The 12,500-nt window shown below is 41.5% G+C and overlaps 2 protein-coding genes across 3 annotated transcripts in view; both read left to right on the top strand.

Moving 5' to 3' along the window:
• LOC135099146 (probable E3 ubiquitin-protein ligase HERC4) overlaps positions 1-12,500 on the top strand; it is an 80,845-nt gene that overhangs the window by 67,882 nt on the left and 463 nt on the right. For both annotated transcript variants that reach the window (XM_064001597.1, XM_064001598.1), the window contains exons 5-7: positions 10,416-10,608; positions 11,299-11,382; positions 11,953-12,084. In XM_064001597.1, the coding sequence (XP_063857667.1) occupies positions 10,573-10,608; positions 11,299-11,382; positions 11,953-12,084 (252 nt within the window). In that variant the 5' untranslated portion in view covers positions 10,416-10,572. The remainder of the gene's footprint in view (positions 1-10,415; positions 10,609-11,298; positions 11,383-11,952; positions 12,085-12,500) is intronic.
• The window catches only part of LOC135099147 (E3 ubiquitin-protein ligase NEDD4-like), an 83,477-nt gene continuing 74,398 nt past the window's right edge, over positions 3,422-12,500 (top strand). The window contains exon 1 of the mRNA XM_064001601.1: positions 3,422-3,683. The gene's annotated coding sequence lies outside the window, so the exon portion shown is untranslated. The remainder of the gene's footprint in view (positions 3,684-12,500) is intronic.

Raw genomic sequence — 12,500 nt, 5'->3', positions numbered from 1 at the left:
AAAATAAGATTCAACACAATTTCTCTCTCTCTCTCTCTCTCTCTCTCTCTCTCTCTCTCTCTCTCTCTCTCTCCTGGATTACTGTAGTTGCTTTTAAAGGTTGCTGAGACGTGACGCAATATTTCCAGTCTTCCAGATAATGTACCTCTGGAATCTTGAAAGCACCCTTGAAAATGCGTAAAGATTCTCCCTTAAATTTGTTGATGGAGTCTTGAAACCACCCTGGAAAATGTGTATAATTTCTCGTAGAGGTTCATAAACGTGCAGTTGGTGATATGCTTCGTACAATGAGAGAGAGAGAGAGAGAGAGAGAGAGAGAGAGAGAGAGAGAGAGAGAGAGAGAGAGAGAGAGAGAGAGACTGTACATAAACAATTATATCTTTCCACACACACACACACACACACACACACACACACACGTACGTTTCCCTAAGGGCATTCCATCAGTGTGACGTAATGGGATTAACTTAACTCATCCCCAAAACTCCCACAAACTGACTAACTTCTTCCTCTTCTTTATCATCTAGTACGTAGTTCCCCTGTGACACAAGTTAGGGAGGTGAAGAGAGAGAGAGAGGTGAGATGAAGTGAGAATATTCCTATGTATTTTCTGTCATAACATCTCATATCACCTTTTGTCTCCCTTGAACCTCTAAAAATATCAACATTTAGACAAGTTAGGGAGGTGAAGAGAGAGAGAGAGAGGTGAGATGAAGTGACATTATTCCTGTCTCTCTCCCAGCTTAAACTTTCAACAATATTTATAATGAGAAATGTAGACAAGTTAGAGAGGTATAGAGAGATAGAGGTGAGGTGAAATGAGATTATTCTTTTGTTTATTGCCTAACACCTTTCTCTCTCTCCTTCTCTTGGCCTCTGCCTCCTCAAAAACAGCCTATATTAATGAACTGGTGATGGTACAGGCCTATAATACCTTGTAACAACATTTCATCATAAAATCTGCCAATGCTGGTTGAATTATAATCAGTCATTCTTCATGCTAACCTTATTATTATTATTATTATTATTATTATTATTATTATTATCATGTGATGCAGAATATCATGGTGTTTTGGTTGCAAGAGTCCACGTAAATATAGATTGAGCCATCGTATTCATGTTTTTCATTGTGTGGTGTTGTAAATATACTTTATCTGTAAATAAAAAATGTATCCTATGACATTTGTTTATTTTATTACATGTGTGTTAGGTTACGTTAGCATAGTCTATATACAAGCTCTTGGCAGTGCATATATATCACAGACACATTGTTAGTAAATCAATTTGAAGTAGAACCAATTGTTGTGTGTGTGTTAGGTTAGCCAATCATACCCTTATCTTTGAAATATTCCTTTGTATATGCTTATGTACCACAGCCAGATACACACTGATTAGGGAGGTGGATGGAATAGTGGTGAAACACTGAATATACTGCTTGACTCTTGCATTGGGGAGGTGGACAGAATAGTGGTGAAACAGTGAATATACTGCTTGACTCTTGCATTGGGGAGGTGGACAGAATAGTGGTGAAAGACTGAATATACTGCTTGACTCTTGCATTGGGGAGGTGGACAGAATAGTGGTGAAAGACTGAATATACTGCTTGACTCTTGCATTGGGGAGGTGGACAGAATAGTGGTGAAACACTGAATATACTGCTTGACTCTTGCATTGGGGAGGTGGACAGAATAGTGGTGAAAGACTGAATATACTGGTTGACTCTTGCATTGCGGAGGTGGACAGAATAGTGGTGAAAGAGTGAAGATATTGGTTAACTCGTTTTCTATGATTATATTGGAGTTTTCATTAATTTATGGTTTAATTGTGAGTGATAGGCTAACCCTTTCACTCTTTCAGTCTTCAGTATCATTATAAACAGTCTACTGTGTCTTTCATAACTTCTAATTAATTTTAAGGTTCGCTTATAAACTCAGTCCTCTCGTTTTCTATGCTTTTATTCGAGTTTCCGTCAATTTAAAGGTTTAATTATAAGTGATAGGCTATTTGGCGCGGGGAACCGACTCCCTCTCTCTCTCTCTCTCTTAACACCTCACAGTGCTTCAAGTGACATATTTTCATTTCTATTCGCTTATAAAGTCAATGTACCCTCGCATTTCCTGCCATATAATTAAAGTATCCGGTTGTACCCCATGGTGAGGGTCCGCTTGTTTCCACCTCCTTCACCGAGGGAGGGAGGCAGACTGCTCCAGGCGTTTTGGGATTTTTTTTTATTTATTTATTATTTTTTATTGTCTTCCTCAGTGTACCTGGGAAACACCGTGCAGTGCGGTTGTGTGTGTGTGTCCTCTTTTCATTTAAACACCAGGGAACGGGACCACAGAGGCACAGGAGGTCAATTAAGGTGAGTTTAGTAGTGACAGGTAGCAGAGGTCTGGCTTCAACCTACGACACTACCTGGAAAACACTGGAAATACCTGGAAAATACTTGATACTTAATAGCAAAAGGGGAGAAGAGAAGAGAAAATAATGCTATTTATCATGGAATAGAGGCGGACACACACACACACACACACACACACATAGATATACACACACACACACACACACACACACACACACACACACACACACACATATATATACACACACACGCATACACACAGCTGAAATTAATCCAGAAAACAGAGAAATAACCTTCATAACAACCACAAATAATAAGGAAAGAGAGATAGCCAACCTTGTTTTTATCTGAGCCCCCTCCCAGCCCTCCCGCGGCCGCCATGATGGATTGCCAGAGTCTACCCCAGGTTCCAATATTCTTTCTATTTTCTTAACTTATATATTTAGGCTTTTTAACTAAGATTTTATGGTTTGTAAAAATATTTGGTGGTGTTTTGAGTGTTTTGCGTGCGAGTGTTAAGGGAAACATGTCGATTATGAGGTTGTTTCAGCGTAAATAATTGTTGCTGTTTGCCGTTAAATTTTTCATACCGCCAAACATGATTTTTTATTTCAGCCGCTAGGCAAGATTTTATGGGCTCAAAAAATCGTTTATTGTCTTTTAAATATGTTATGATGCTTTTGAGTGAAATACGTGGACTTTTAGAGGGGTTTTAGACCCGTTGAACACTCAAAAAGTCGACATTTATAAATTATTTATTTATTTATTTCAGCTTCCGGTTAACTTCTGATTGTTTGTAAAAATAGTTTCGATTTTTTAAAGTGTATTGTGTTCGTGAGAAATGAGATTTGTGGATTTTGGAATGTATTTTTTTATCGTGTTTGTTCGAACACTTTTTCATATAGTTATTTAAATATAGCTTTATTATCACTGAAGCTTGGAATATTTTTATATGTCCAGAATTAATTTAAAATTATGCCCTTTCATAATATGTAAAGCATTCCGGCCTAGCTTCATTTTTGCGAGGGGTCATTTTCAAAATCATTTGCGTAACGTAAATATGGCGGACGTGACGTCATCAGCCGCCTTCATCCGGGGACCGAGACCCTGGACCTTCCCTCCTCCCAGTGCCCTTCCATCAGTATTTAGTGTTATTTCCTATATTTTCCAGCTGTTTTCATGCATAGAGAAGAATAGAAAGAGGAGGAAAGAAGGAGAAATGAAGAAGGAGGAGGAAGAAGAGGGAAGGGAAGGAGGAAGAGGAGAAGGAAAAGAAGAAATATTAAGAAAAGATTTTCACTGAATTTCCAGCGTTTTAAAGGTAAGCAAACGTAGTAGTAGTAGCAGTAGTAGTAGTAGTGGTGGTGGTGGTGGTGGTGGTGGTGATGTGGCAGCCTTGTAATATAAGATGAAGTGTTTTGAGTTAAATACGCAATTTTTTTTTCTAGGCATTTTGGAATAGAAGTGAGAGTTTTTGGTGTTTTGAAAGGGAATAGTCGTGCTTTCAGTGTTTTTTTTAAGTGAATTCACCGTTTCTGTGGTGTTTTAAAAAGGCAGGGGATGTTTTTTTTTATATTTTTTTATTTTTTTGTGTTTTTTTTTAGATTTTGGTGTTTTTCAAGTTTGTTTGGGTAGAAATTGTTGTTTTTTCGCTGTCCTTGGGTAGGTGTGTGTCTCTTCTGGGGTGTTTTGAAAGGAAATTAAGTGTTATTTAAGTGTTTTTTGGCTAGAAATGTGTGTTTTTGAGGTGTTTTGAAAGGAAATTAAGTGTTTTTCAGTGTGTTTGGGTAGAAATGTATGTTTTTTGGGGTGTTTTGAAAGGAAATCACGTGTTATTTAAGTGTTTTTTGGCTAGAAATGTGTTTTTTGGGTGTTTTGAAAGGAAATTAAGTGTTATTCGCTATTTTTGTGCAAGAAATGAGTGCTTTTGGGGTGTTTTGAAAGGAAATTAAGTGTTATTTAAGTGTTTTTTGGCTAGAAATGAGTGTTTTTTGGGGGTTTTGAAAGGAAATTAAGTGTTTTTTAAGTGTTTTTTGGGTTTCTAGGTGTTTTTGGGAGTAAAATTGTGTTTCTAGGTGTTTCTAGGTGTTTCTGGTGTGTATGTGTGTGTGTGTGTGTGTGTGTGTTGCCTTGTCTTTCGTTGTACAGATGCTTATACAGTGTGTGTGTGTGTGTGTGTGTGTGTGTGTGTGTGTGTGTGTGTGTGTTGCCTTGTCTTTCGTTGTACAGATGTTTATACAGTGTATGTGTGTGTGTGTGTGTGTGTGTGTGTGTGTGTGTGTGTGTGCCTTGTCTTTCGTTGTACATATGCTTATACAGTGTGTGTGTGTGTGTGTGTGTGTGTGTGTGTGTGTGTGTGTGTGTGTGTGTGTTGCCTTGAATTTCGTTGTACAGATGGTGATGCAGTGTGTGTGTGTGTGTGTGTGTGTGTGTTGAAAATGTACGTAAGATGATATATAAATCTTTCATTTACAACCACAAAATGGTGAGTAATGTTGAGAAGGAAGAAGAAAGGAAGATTATGAGGAAGAAGAGGAGGAAGAAGAGGAGGAGTAGGATTTAAATGAAGGAAAATAACAGGGACAAAGTTTTAAATCATATTATTCGTTATTTCTTTCTTTATTCAGTATTTCCTTATTCCTTTCTTTATTTTCGTTTACTTCCTCCTCTTATCCCTTTTCTGCCAGAGGAGGAAGGGGAAGAGAGGAGGATGAGGGTGAGGAAGACGAGGAAGAGGAAGAGGATTAAATTTCTTGCATTTTTCTTACAGAATCGTCAGGATGTCAACATTGTATAATGGTACAGTGTTGAGACAGGGACGGTCGCGTTATAATTCACTAATTGAGGTTACTTTTGATAAATAAACAACTAGTACGGAGTCTTTTAAGTATTTTAGACTATCTTATACCGGAAAATATTAAGGAAAAGTGGCGTAAATAAGAAAAAAAAGGCAAAGATTAGAGATGTGGGATTTTATAACTTGTGGTATCTTAAAATACTAATATAAGATAAACCCTATGCAAAACGAATAATATAACCTTTATTAATCATCATAACCTAGAAAACCGATAAATATATATATAAAAACCAGTGTAATTAGTAAAAAACAAAAAAACTGTCCCTTGGAAGTGAGACGGCCCACAGAGTCGCGCCAAAAACGTGGATCTACAGGCCAGGCATCTTATGTTTAACCAGGTGTACAAGGTGCTGGCTTTCAAGGGCCCCTCCACACCTACAGACACACGCACACACCACCAGATACAGGAAGGTGAGTGCCTGAGATGGTGTTGAGTTAGATATAATACTTATTTACTTGAGAAATGGTGTTGCTTTGTTGATGGCGCCACACAACGCCAGTAAGATATTTCAGACCACTTAAATTGCTTCCCTGTGCAGCCAGTGACGCCTCTCCATAGTTAAATGTGTGTGTGTGCGTGTGTGTGTATGTGTGAGTGCGTGTGTGTGTATGTGTGAGTGCGTGTGTGTGTGTGTGTGTGTGTGTGTGTGTGTGTGTGCATAGTTACCAGATAAATGTAGTTTTAAGAGAATATTTTTATTTACACTTTAAAGAATCACTAAATTTTGTGACGCAGCCTTGGATGTGCCCCTGTGCTCCCCCCACGCTCCCCTCGCCGCCCTTGGCGGTGTGGGAACCTCGGTACAGGCCAAAGTGCCAAGTAAACACCTAACCTAACGTAAGAGAGAGAGAGAGAGAGAGAGAGAGAGAGAGAGAGAGGTCACTGTTATCATTATTTTCATTATTACACACAATTTAAGGGTTGACCTGGCCCCCTCCCTTCACCAGGCCACCCCCTTACACTCTCTGTTCAGGTGACCTAATGTGACCTAGCCTTGACACCTGCACCTCCACGTGTCAGCTGGGCACTTGTACACTCCACAGTTCTAGGTGAAGACACTGTTGGGTCACTGTGGGTCAATGTGGGTCACTGTGGGTCACTGTTGGGTCATAGGTCACTTGTCCTTCATGCATAAAAGGTGTCTTGTTTATGTTTGTGTCAGGTCGCAGTGTGGTGGCCCTGTGTGACCCTTGTACTAGAGGTCATGGTGACTGGTTGGGGTCATCAGTTTTTATGTGGTTGTTGTTGTTGTTGTTGTTGTTTTCTTATTTTTTGATCATATTTATTTACTTATTTATTTATTTATTTATTTATGTACTGTGCTTGGAATGTAATGAACCTACTACTACTACTACTACTACTACCACCACACCACCATAACCACACAACACTCCAATAGCACTTTCTCCTCCTCACCACCTGTTCTCTCACCTGCAGAATTAATTGATGAGCTACAGAACTACAGCATCGTTCAGGTGGCAGCCGGAGACCAGCACTCTCTTGCTCTCACCTCCTGGGGCCTGGTGAGTGAGAGAGAGAGATAGAGAGAGAGAGAGAGAGAGAGAGAGAGAGAGCCTGTAATGTGTGTGTGTGTGAAAGAGAGAGAGAGTAGAAATAATTTTGTTATTTTAGTAGCTGTAAGAGAGAGAGAGAGAGAGAGAGAGAGAGAGAGAGAGCAATACATTTTCATTTTCCTCTTGTTATCAATATATATACAGTAAAATCCCTCTTATCTGGCATCAACGGGACCGCCGACATGTCAGATACTTGAATATTGCCGGATACTTGAATAGAAGTGAAATTATGTCCACAATGACCAGCATCTTACACACTCACGCATCTTACCATAACAGAGATCAGCTGATCTTAATCAGCAGCTGATCTGATCAGCTGCTTAAGTGTAAGCACAACACACTCCCTCTTTTGTACAACTTGAGGCATGATGAAGGCGTCAGGCGATAAACAGTGCACACGCGGGACTGAGTCACTCGGTAAACACAGTGCAGTGGGCCGCGGGTGGCGCCAAGCAGTGCGCTCTGGTGGCCAGGGGACACACTATGCCTTGCCCAGGAATTTTAATAGATTTTGTGAGTACACATTGATTTTTTATTGATTTTAAGGCTCAGGGAAAAATGTGCCGGATACTTGAAGCTGCCGGATACTGGAATGCCGGATGAGAGGGATTTTACTGTATATTCAAATTATTTCTCCTAGACAGGTTAGGTTCTCTCCCTCTCCCTCTCTCTCCAATCTCCCCTCTCACTCTCTCTCTCTCTCTTTAAAGGTATATTATATCTTAAGTTAAGTTGGGTTTTGTTAGATTAGGTCTTAGTTCTCTCTCTCTCTCTCTCTCTCTCTCTCTCTCTCTCTCTCTCTCTCTCTCTCTCTCTCTCTCTCTCTCTCTCTCTCTCTCTCTCTCTCTCTCTCTCTCTCTCTCTCTCTCTCACCTCTCCCTCTCTCCTCAGATCTACGCACGGGGTGACAATGGGTACGGTCAGCTTGGCGTCAACTCCTGCGACAGTCACACCGCCACACGCAAGCTTGTCAAGAGTCTGGCCAGGAAGGTGACAGTGCAGCTGGCCTGTGGCGCCAACCACACCCTTGCCTTGACTGCTGGTGGGTGTCTGTATGTATGTATGTCTGTGTCTATGTGTCTGTATATATGTGTGTGTGTGTGTGTGTGTGTGTTATCATCATTATTTATTTATTTTTTGCTTTTGTGTGTTTCAGATGGTGACAAAATACCTTCGGCCAGTTGGCACTTAGACATCGACAGGGGCCCCAGAAGGATCCTGCCCTGGTGACCTCCTTGGCTGGCACCCTCTTAGTCCTGCTGGCCGCTGCGGGTCACCACTCTGCTGCCGTGACCCAGGCCGGCTACCTGCTGTTGTGGGGGTCAAACAAGCAGGGTCAACTGGGCTATACTCCCAAGGGTGATCCTCTTGTTAGGTGTGTATGTATGTGTGTGTGTGTGTTTGGGTGGTGGGAGGAAGAGGAAGAGGAAGAAAAGTAGTAATAGTAGTAGTAGTAGTAGTAGTAGTAGTAGTAGTAGTAGTGTACATAAAGTATATTCTTTTATTTATAATCAAGAAAAACAAACTGAATAATGATAATAATAATAATAATAATAATAATAATGATGATGAATAATTCTAAACAAACATGAATTAAATTATATAAGCCTAAAACTAACCAATTTCTCTCTCTCTCTCTCTCTCTCTCTCTCTCTCTCTCTCTCTCTCTCTCTCTCTCTCTCTCTCTCTCTCTCTCTCTCTCTCTCTCTCTCTCTCTCTCTCTCTCTCTCTCTCTCTCTCTCTCTCCCTCCCAGATCTTCGCAGGGGGTGACGTCAGCTTGGCCACCGTCAGCAGGGAGAGTGGGGGTGCTGAGGACTTTTGCAGCCCTCCCTACCCCGACCAAATGCCCTCTCTCTCACAATTCAAGAACATATGATTAAGAAACTTCTGTCAATTGAGGAAGAAGACATGATTGATGACGATTTGTTTACGTAAGTGTGTGTGTGTGTGTGTGTGTGTGTGTGTGTGTGTGTGTGTGTGTGTGTTTGGGTGTGGTATGGTATATTTTGTGTGTGTTTGGGAGTGTGTTGTGTGTTTTGGTATGATTTGGGTGTGTGTGTGTGTGTGTGTGTGTGTGTGTGTGTGTGTGTGTGTGTGTGTGTGTGTGTGTGTGTGTTTGTTTGTGTTATATAATTTATTTTTTATGTTTTCAGTGACAGAATGTTGTATTTTTTGTGTTTGTTTACATTTGTGTCATATCAATCTATTTACAAACAAACAAACGAACGAACAATATTACCATCCCCACGTTTGTTTACACTCATTCACTCACCCACTTCCAAACACAGGTACACAGAGACAGTGTTTGCCTCAGTGTGCGCTTGGAACAGCTCCTTCACGCTTGCTGGCTTGCACAAACACACACACGGGCTGGACTACCGTTTGGCTGAGGACTGTGTGGCTCAGATTGGCCGGATTGCAAGGGAGACCATCCAGGAAGTGGCGAGTGCGTGCGTTTGTGTGCGTTTCACTGCATTTTACTGAAGGTTTCCCAGGACAAAACAGGACAAACCGACCTGCTGGCATTTCACACGCAGAATCTCACAAGCGTCCACTGATCCATTACCGAGCTAATCCAAACGTATCCAAACGTCCACAGGTTCGTACTGGCATTCAAAACGTGGCCAAGAGTCTTCCTTCGCATCCCCCAGCCAGGACGCCTTACGCTGTTATGTCCTTCCCCTGTACAAGGACTTCACTGACCCTAAACAAACGGCCAAACTCCAAACGCCGTATGCTGAGGGAGTGTTGAAGCTTGGCAAGGAGATGGCGGAGGTGTTCAGTGAGTTGGATTGTTTGTGTGTATGTGTGTGTGTGTGTGTGTGTGTTTGGGAGTGTTTGAGTGTGTTTTGGGAGTGTTTGGGGGTGTTTTGGTTGTGTTTTGGGTGTGTTTGGGGTGTTTGAGTGTGTTTAGGGGTGTTTTAAATGTGTTTTGGGGTGTTTTAAATGTGTTTTGGTGTTTTTTCTTTGTTTTTCTATTGATTTGTGTGTTTTAAGTATATTTTTGGAGGAGAAAAATTAATTCTCTCTCTCTCTCTCTCTCTCTCTCTCTCTCTCTCTCTCTCTCTCTCTCTCTCTCTCTCTCTCTCTCTCTCTCTCTCTCTCTCTCTCTCTCTCTCTCTCTCTCCTGGCTTGCCTCTCTTCCAAGGGACTTTACACTAAGGCTGGTTACTTTGTACAAGAATGTGGTGGTACAAATACTGAATTCAGCTCACCAATGTAGCTCTGAGGTAAGAGAGAGAGAGAGAGTTGGTTTGTAAGAGTGTGCATTGAGAGTGTGTGTGTGTGTTTTGAGTGTAAGAGAGAGAGAGAGAAGTATAATTGTCTGTGTACTACTACTACTACTACTACTACTACTACTACTACTACTACTACTACTACTACTACTACTACTACTACCACCATTCTCTTCCTCATTCTCTTTCTCTTCCTCCTCCTCCTCTTCTTCTTTTACTACTACTACTACTACTACTACTACTACTACTACTACTACTACTACTACTACTACTACAACAATTCTTATCTACAACACCACCACATCACTTACAACCACTCAGACCACCACCACTACCACAACCAGATCTTAACCAAACCTAACCTAACCTACCCACACCACACAGAGACCGGCGTGCCCTTGTGTCTTCCCTGCGGCTGTTGTCCCTGGTCCATGGTCTGAACTTCCAAGCCGGCTGCCGAGTGGGGCGGTTGAACTACGACGACTTTTACATCCCAGAAATTGCAGAGAAAATTGATATTAGGAATGATTACTTGAACTGGATGAACAGCAGGCTTCACCCGATGTCCAGGAGGGAGGTGGGTGTGTGTGTGTGGGGGTGTGGGGGTGTTTGAAGGTGGCTGAGTGATTTTGGGGTGTTTGGGTGTGTTTTGGTGTGTTTTTGGGGTGTCTGAGTGTGTTTTGGGGTGTTTGGGAGGTGGGTGACCATGTTTGGGGGTGTTTGTGTGTGTATTGGGGGTGTTTGTGAATGGGTGACTGTGTTTGGGGAGCTTTCAATGTTGAACGCTTAAAAACATCCTTTAAAATTGATAATTCCTTTAATTTTAACTGACAAACCCTTAGAAACACCCTTTAAAAATTGAAAACCCTTTATTTATTCTCTTGAACCCTTAAAAACATCCTTTACAATCGACATTTCCTTTAATTTTAACTGAGAGACCCTTAGAAACACCCTTTAAAAATTGAAAACCCTTTATTTATTCTCTTAAACCCTTAAAAACATCCTTTAAAATCGACATTTCCTTTAATTTTAACTGAGAGACCCTTAGAAACACCCTTTAAAAATTGAAAACCCTTTATTTATTCTCTTAAGCCCTTGAAAACACCCTTTAAAAGACACCAAACCTTTAAATAGCCTCATAAACCCTTAAAATCACCCTTCTACCCTTTATTTACCTCCTTAAACCCTTAAATACACCCTTTAACTCTTCATTTACCCCTTCAACCCTTAAAAACAACTTTAACTAATCCAATCCTTTACATTACAGAGTCCAATCCTGTTCTGTGAGTATCCATTCTTGTTCGATCCTCAGGCCAAGACGCTGCTGCTCAGGTGTGACGCCACTCGGCAGGTGAGAACCAGGTGCAGGACTAATTAGCTTTGCTTTACATATGTTTATTTGTTTATTTGTATATATATATATATATTTTTTTTTGTGTGTGTGTGTTTTTCAAGGATTCGTCAGCATTGTAGAACAGCAGAGGAGGTTGTCTTGATTCACCCAGTCCTCTCCTCCCCACCTCCTCTGCTGTCTTGATTCACCCAGTCCTACCCTCCCCACCTCCTCTGCTGTCTTGATTCACCCAGTCCTACCCTCCCCACCTCCTCTGCTGTCTTTATTCACCCAGTCCTACCCTCCCCACCTCCTCTGCTGTCTTGATTCACCCAGTCCTCTTCTCCCCACCTCCTCTACTGTCTGTTTTCACCCAGTCCTACCCTCCCCACCTCCTCTGCTGTCTTTATTCACCCAGTCCTCTCCTCCCCACCTCCTCTACTGTCTGTTTTCACCCAGTCCTCCCCTTCCCACCTCCTCTACTGTCTGTTTTCACCCAGTCCTCCCACACGACACCGCAGGAATGTAAATAAACACACCGTTCACACTAATATCCTTCCGTTTATTGATTTCTGTCGGTGTTTCCAGGGCGAATGTTTCCCAGACCACCCGGTCATACACACGTTCTGGGAAGTATTTCACAAACTCTCCCTGGAGCAGAAGAAGTGGTTTTTGAAGTTCCTGACGGGCACTGACAGGGTTCCTATTCTGGGCATGAAGGTAGGTGAGAGACAGAGAGAGAGAGAGAGGGGCTGAGGGGAGTGACTGTGGGGTTTGTCAACATCCTGTGGGGGGACATCCTGTGGGTCTGTGAGAGAGAGAGAGAGAGAGAGAGAGAGAGAGAGAGAGAGAGAGAGAGAGAGAGAGAGAGAGAGAGAGAGAGAGAGAGAGAGAGAGAGAGAGAGAGTGTCCTCCTTTTCTCTTCCTTCTTGTCCTCTTTTCTTCCTTCCTTCCTTCCTTCCTTCCTTCCTCCTCTTCCTTCCTTCCTTTCTTCTCAGTCATTCCTCTGAAATATGAATAAATTTATAATAATAATAATAATAATAATAATAAATTTAATAGTAATTTATTGTATTTTCTCTCACACACACACACACACACACCAATATTTTCTCCCTCTCTTTCTTTTTCTCTTA

The sequence above is a fragment of the Scylla paramamosain genome, unplaced genomic scaffold (genome assembly GCF_035594125.1).
Source record: "Scylla paramamosain isolate STU-SP2022 unplaced genomic scaffold, ASM3559412v1 Contig107, whole genome shotgun sequence".
Lineage (NCBI taxonomy): Eukaryota > Metazoa > Arthropoda > Malacostraca > Decapoda > Portunidae > Scylla > Scylla paramamosain.
The sequence above is the reverse complement of the archived record's forward strand: the minus strand, read 5'-3'. Positions and strand labels throughout refer to the sequence as shown.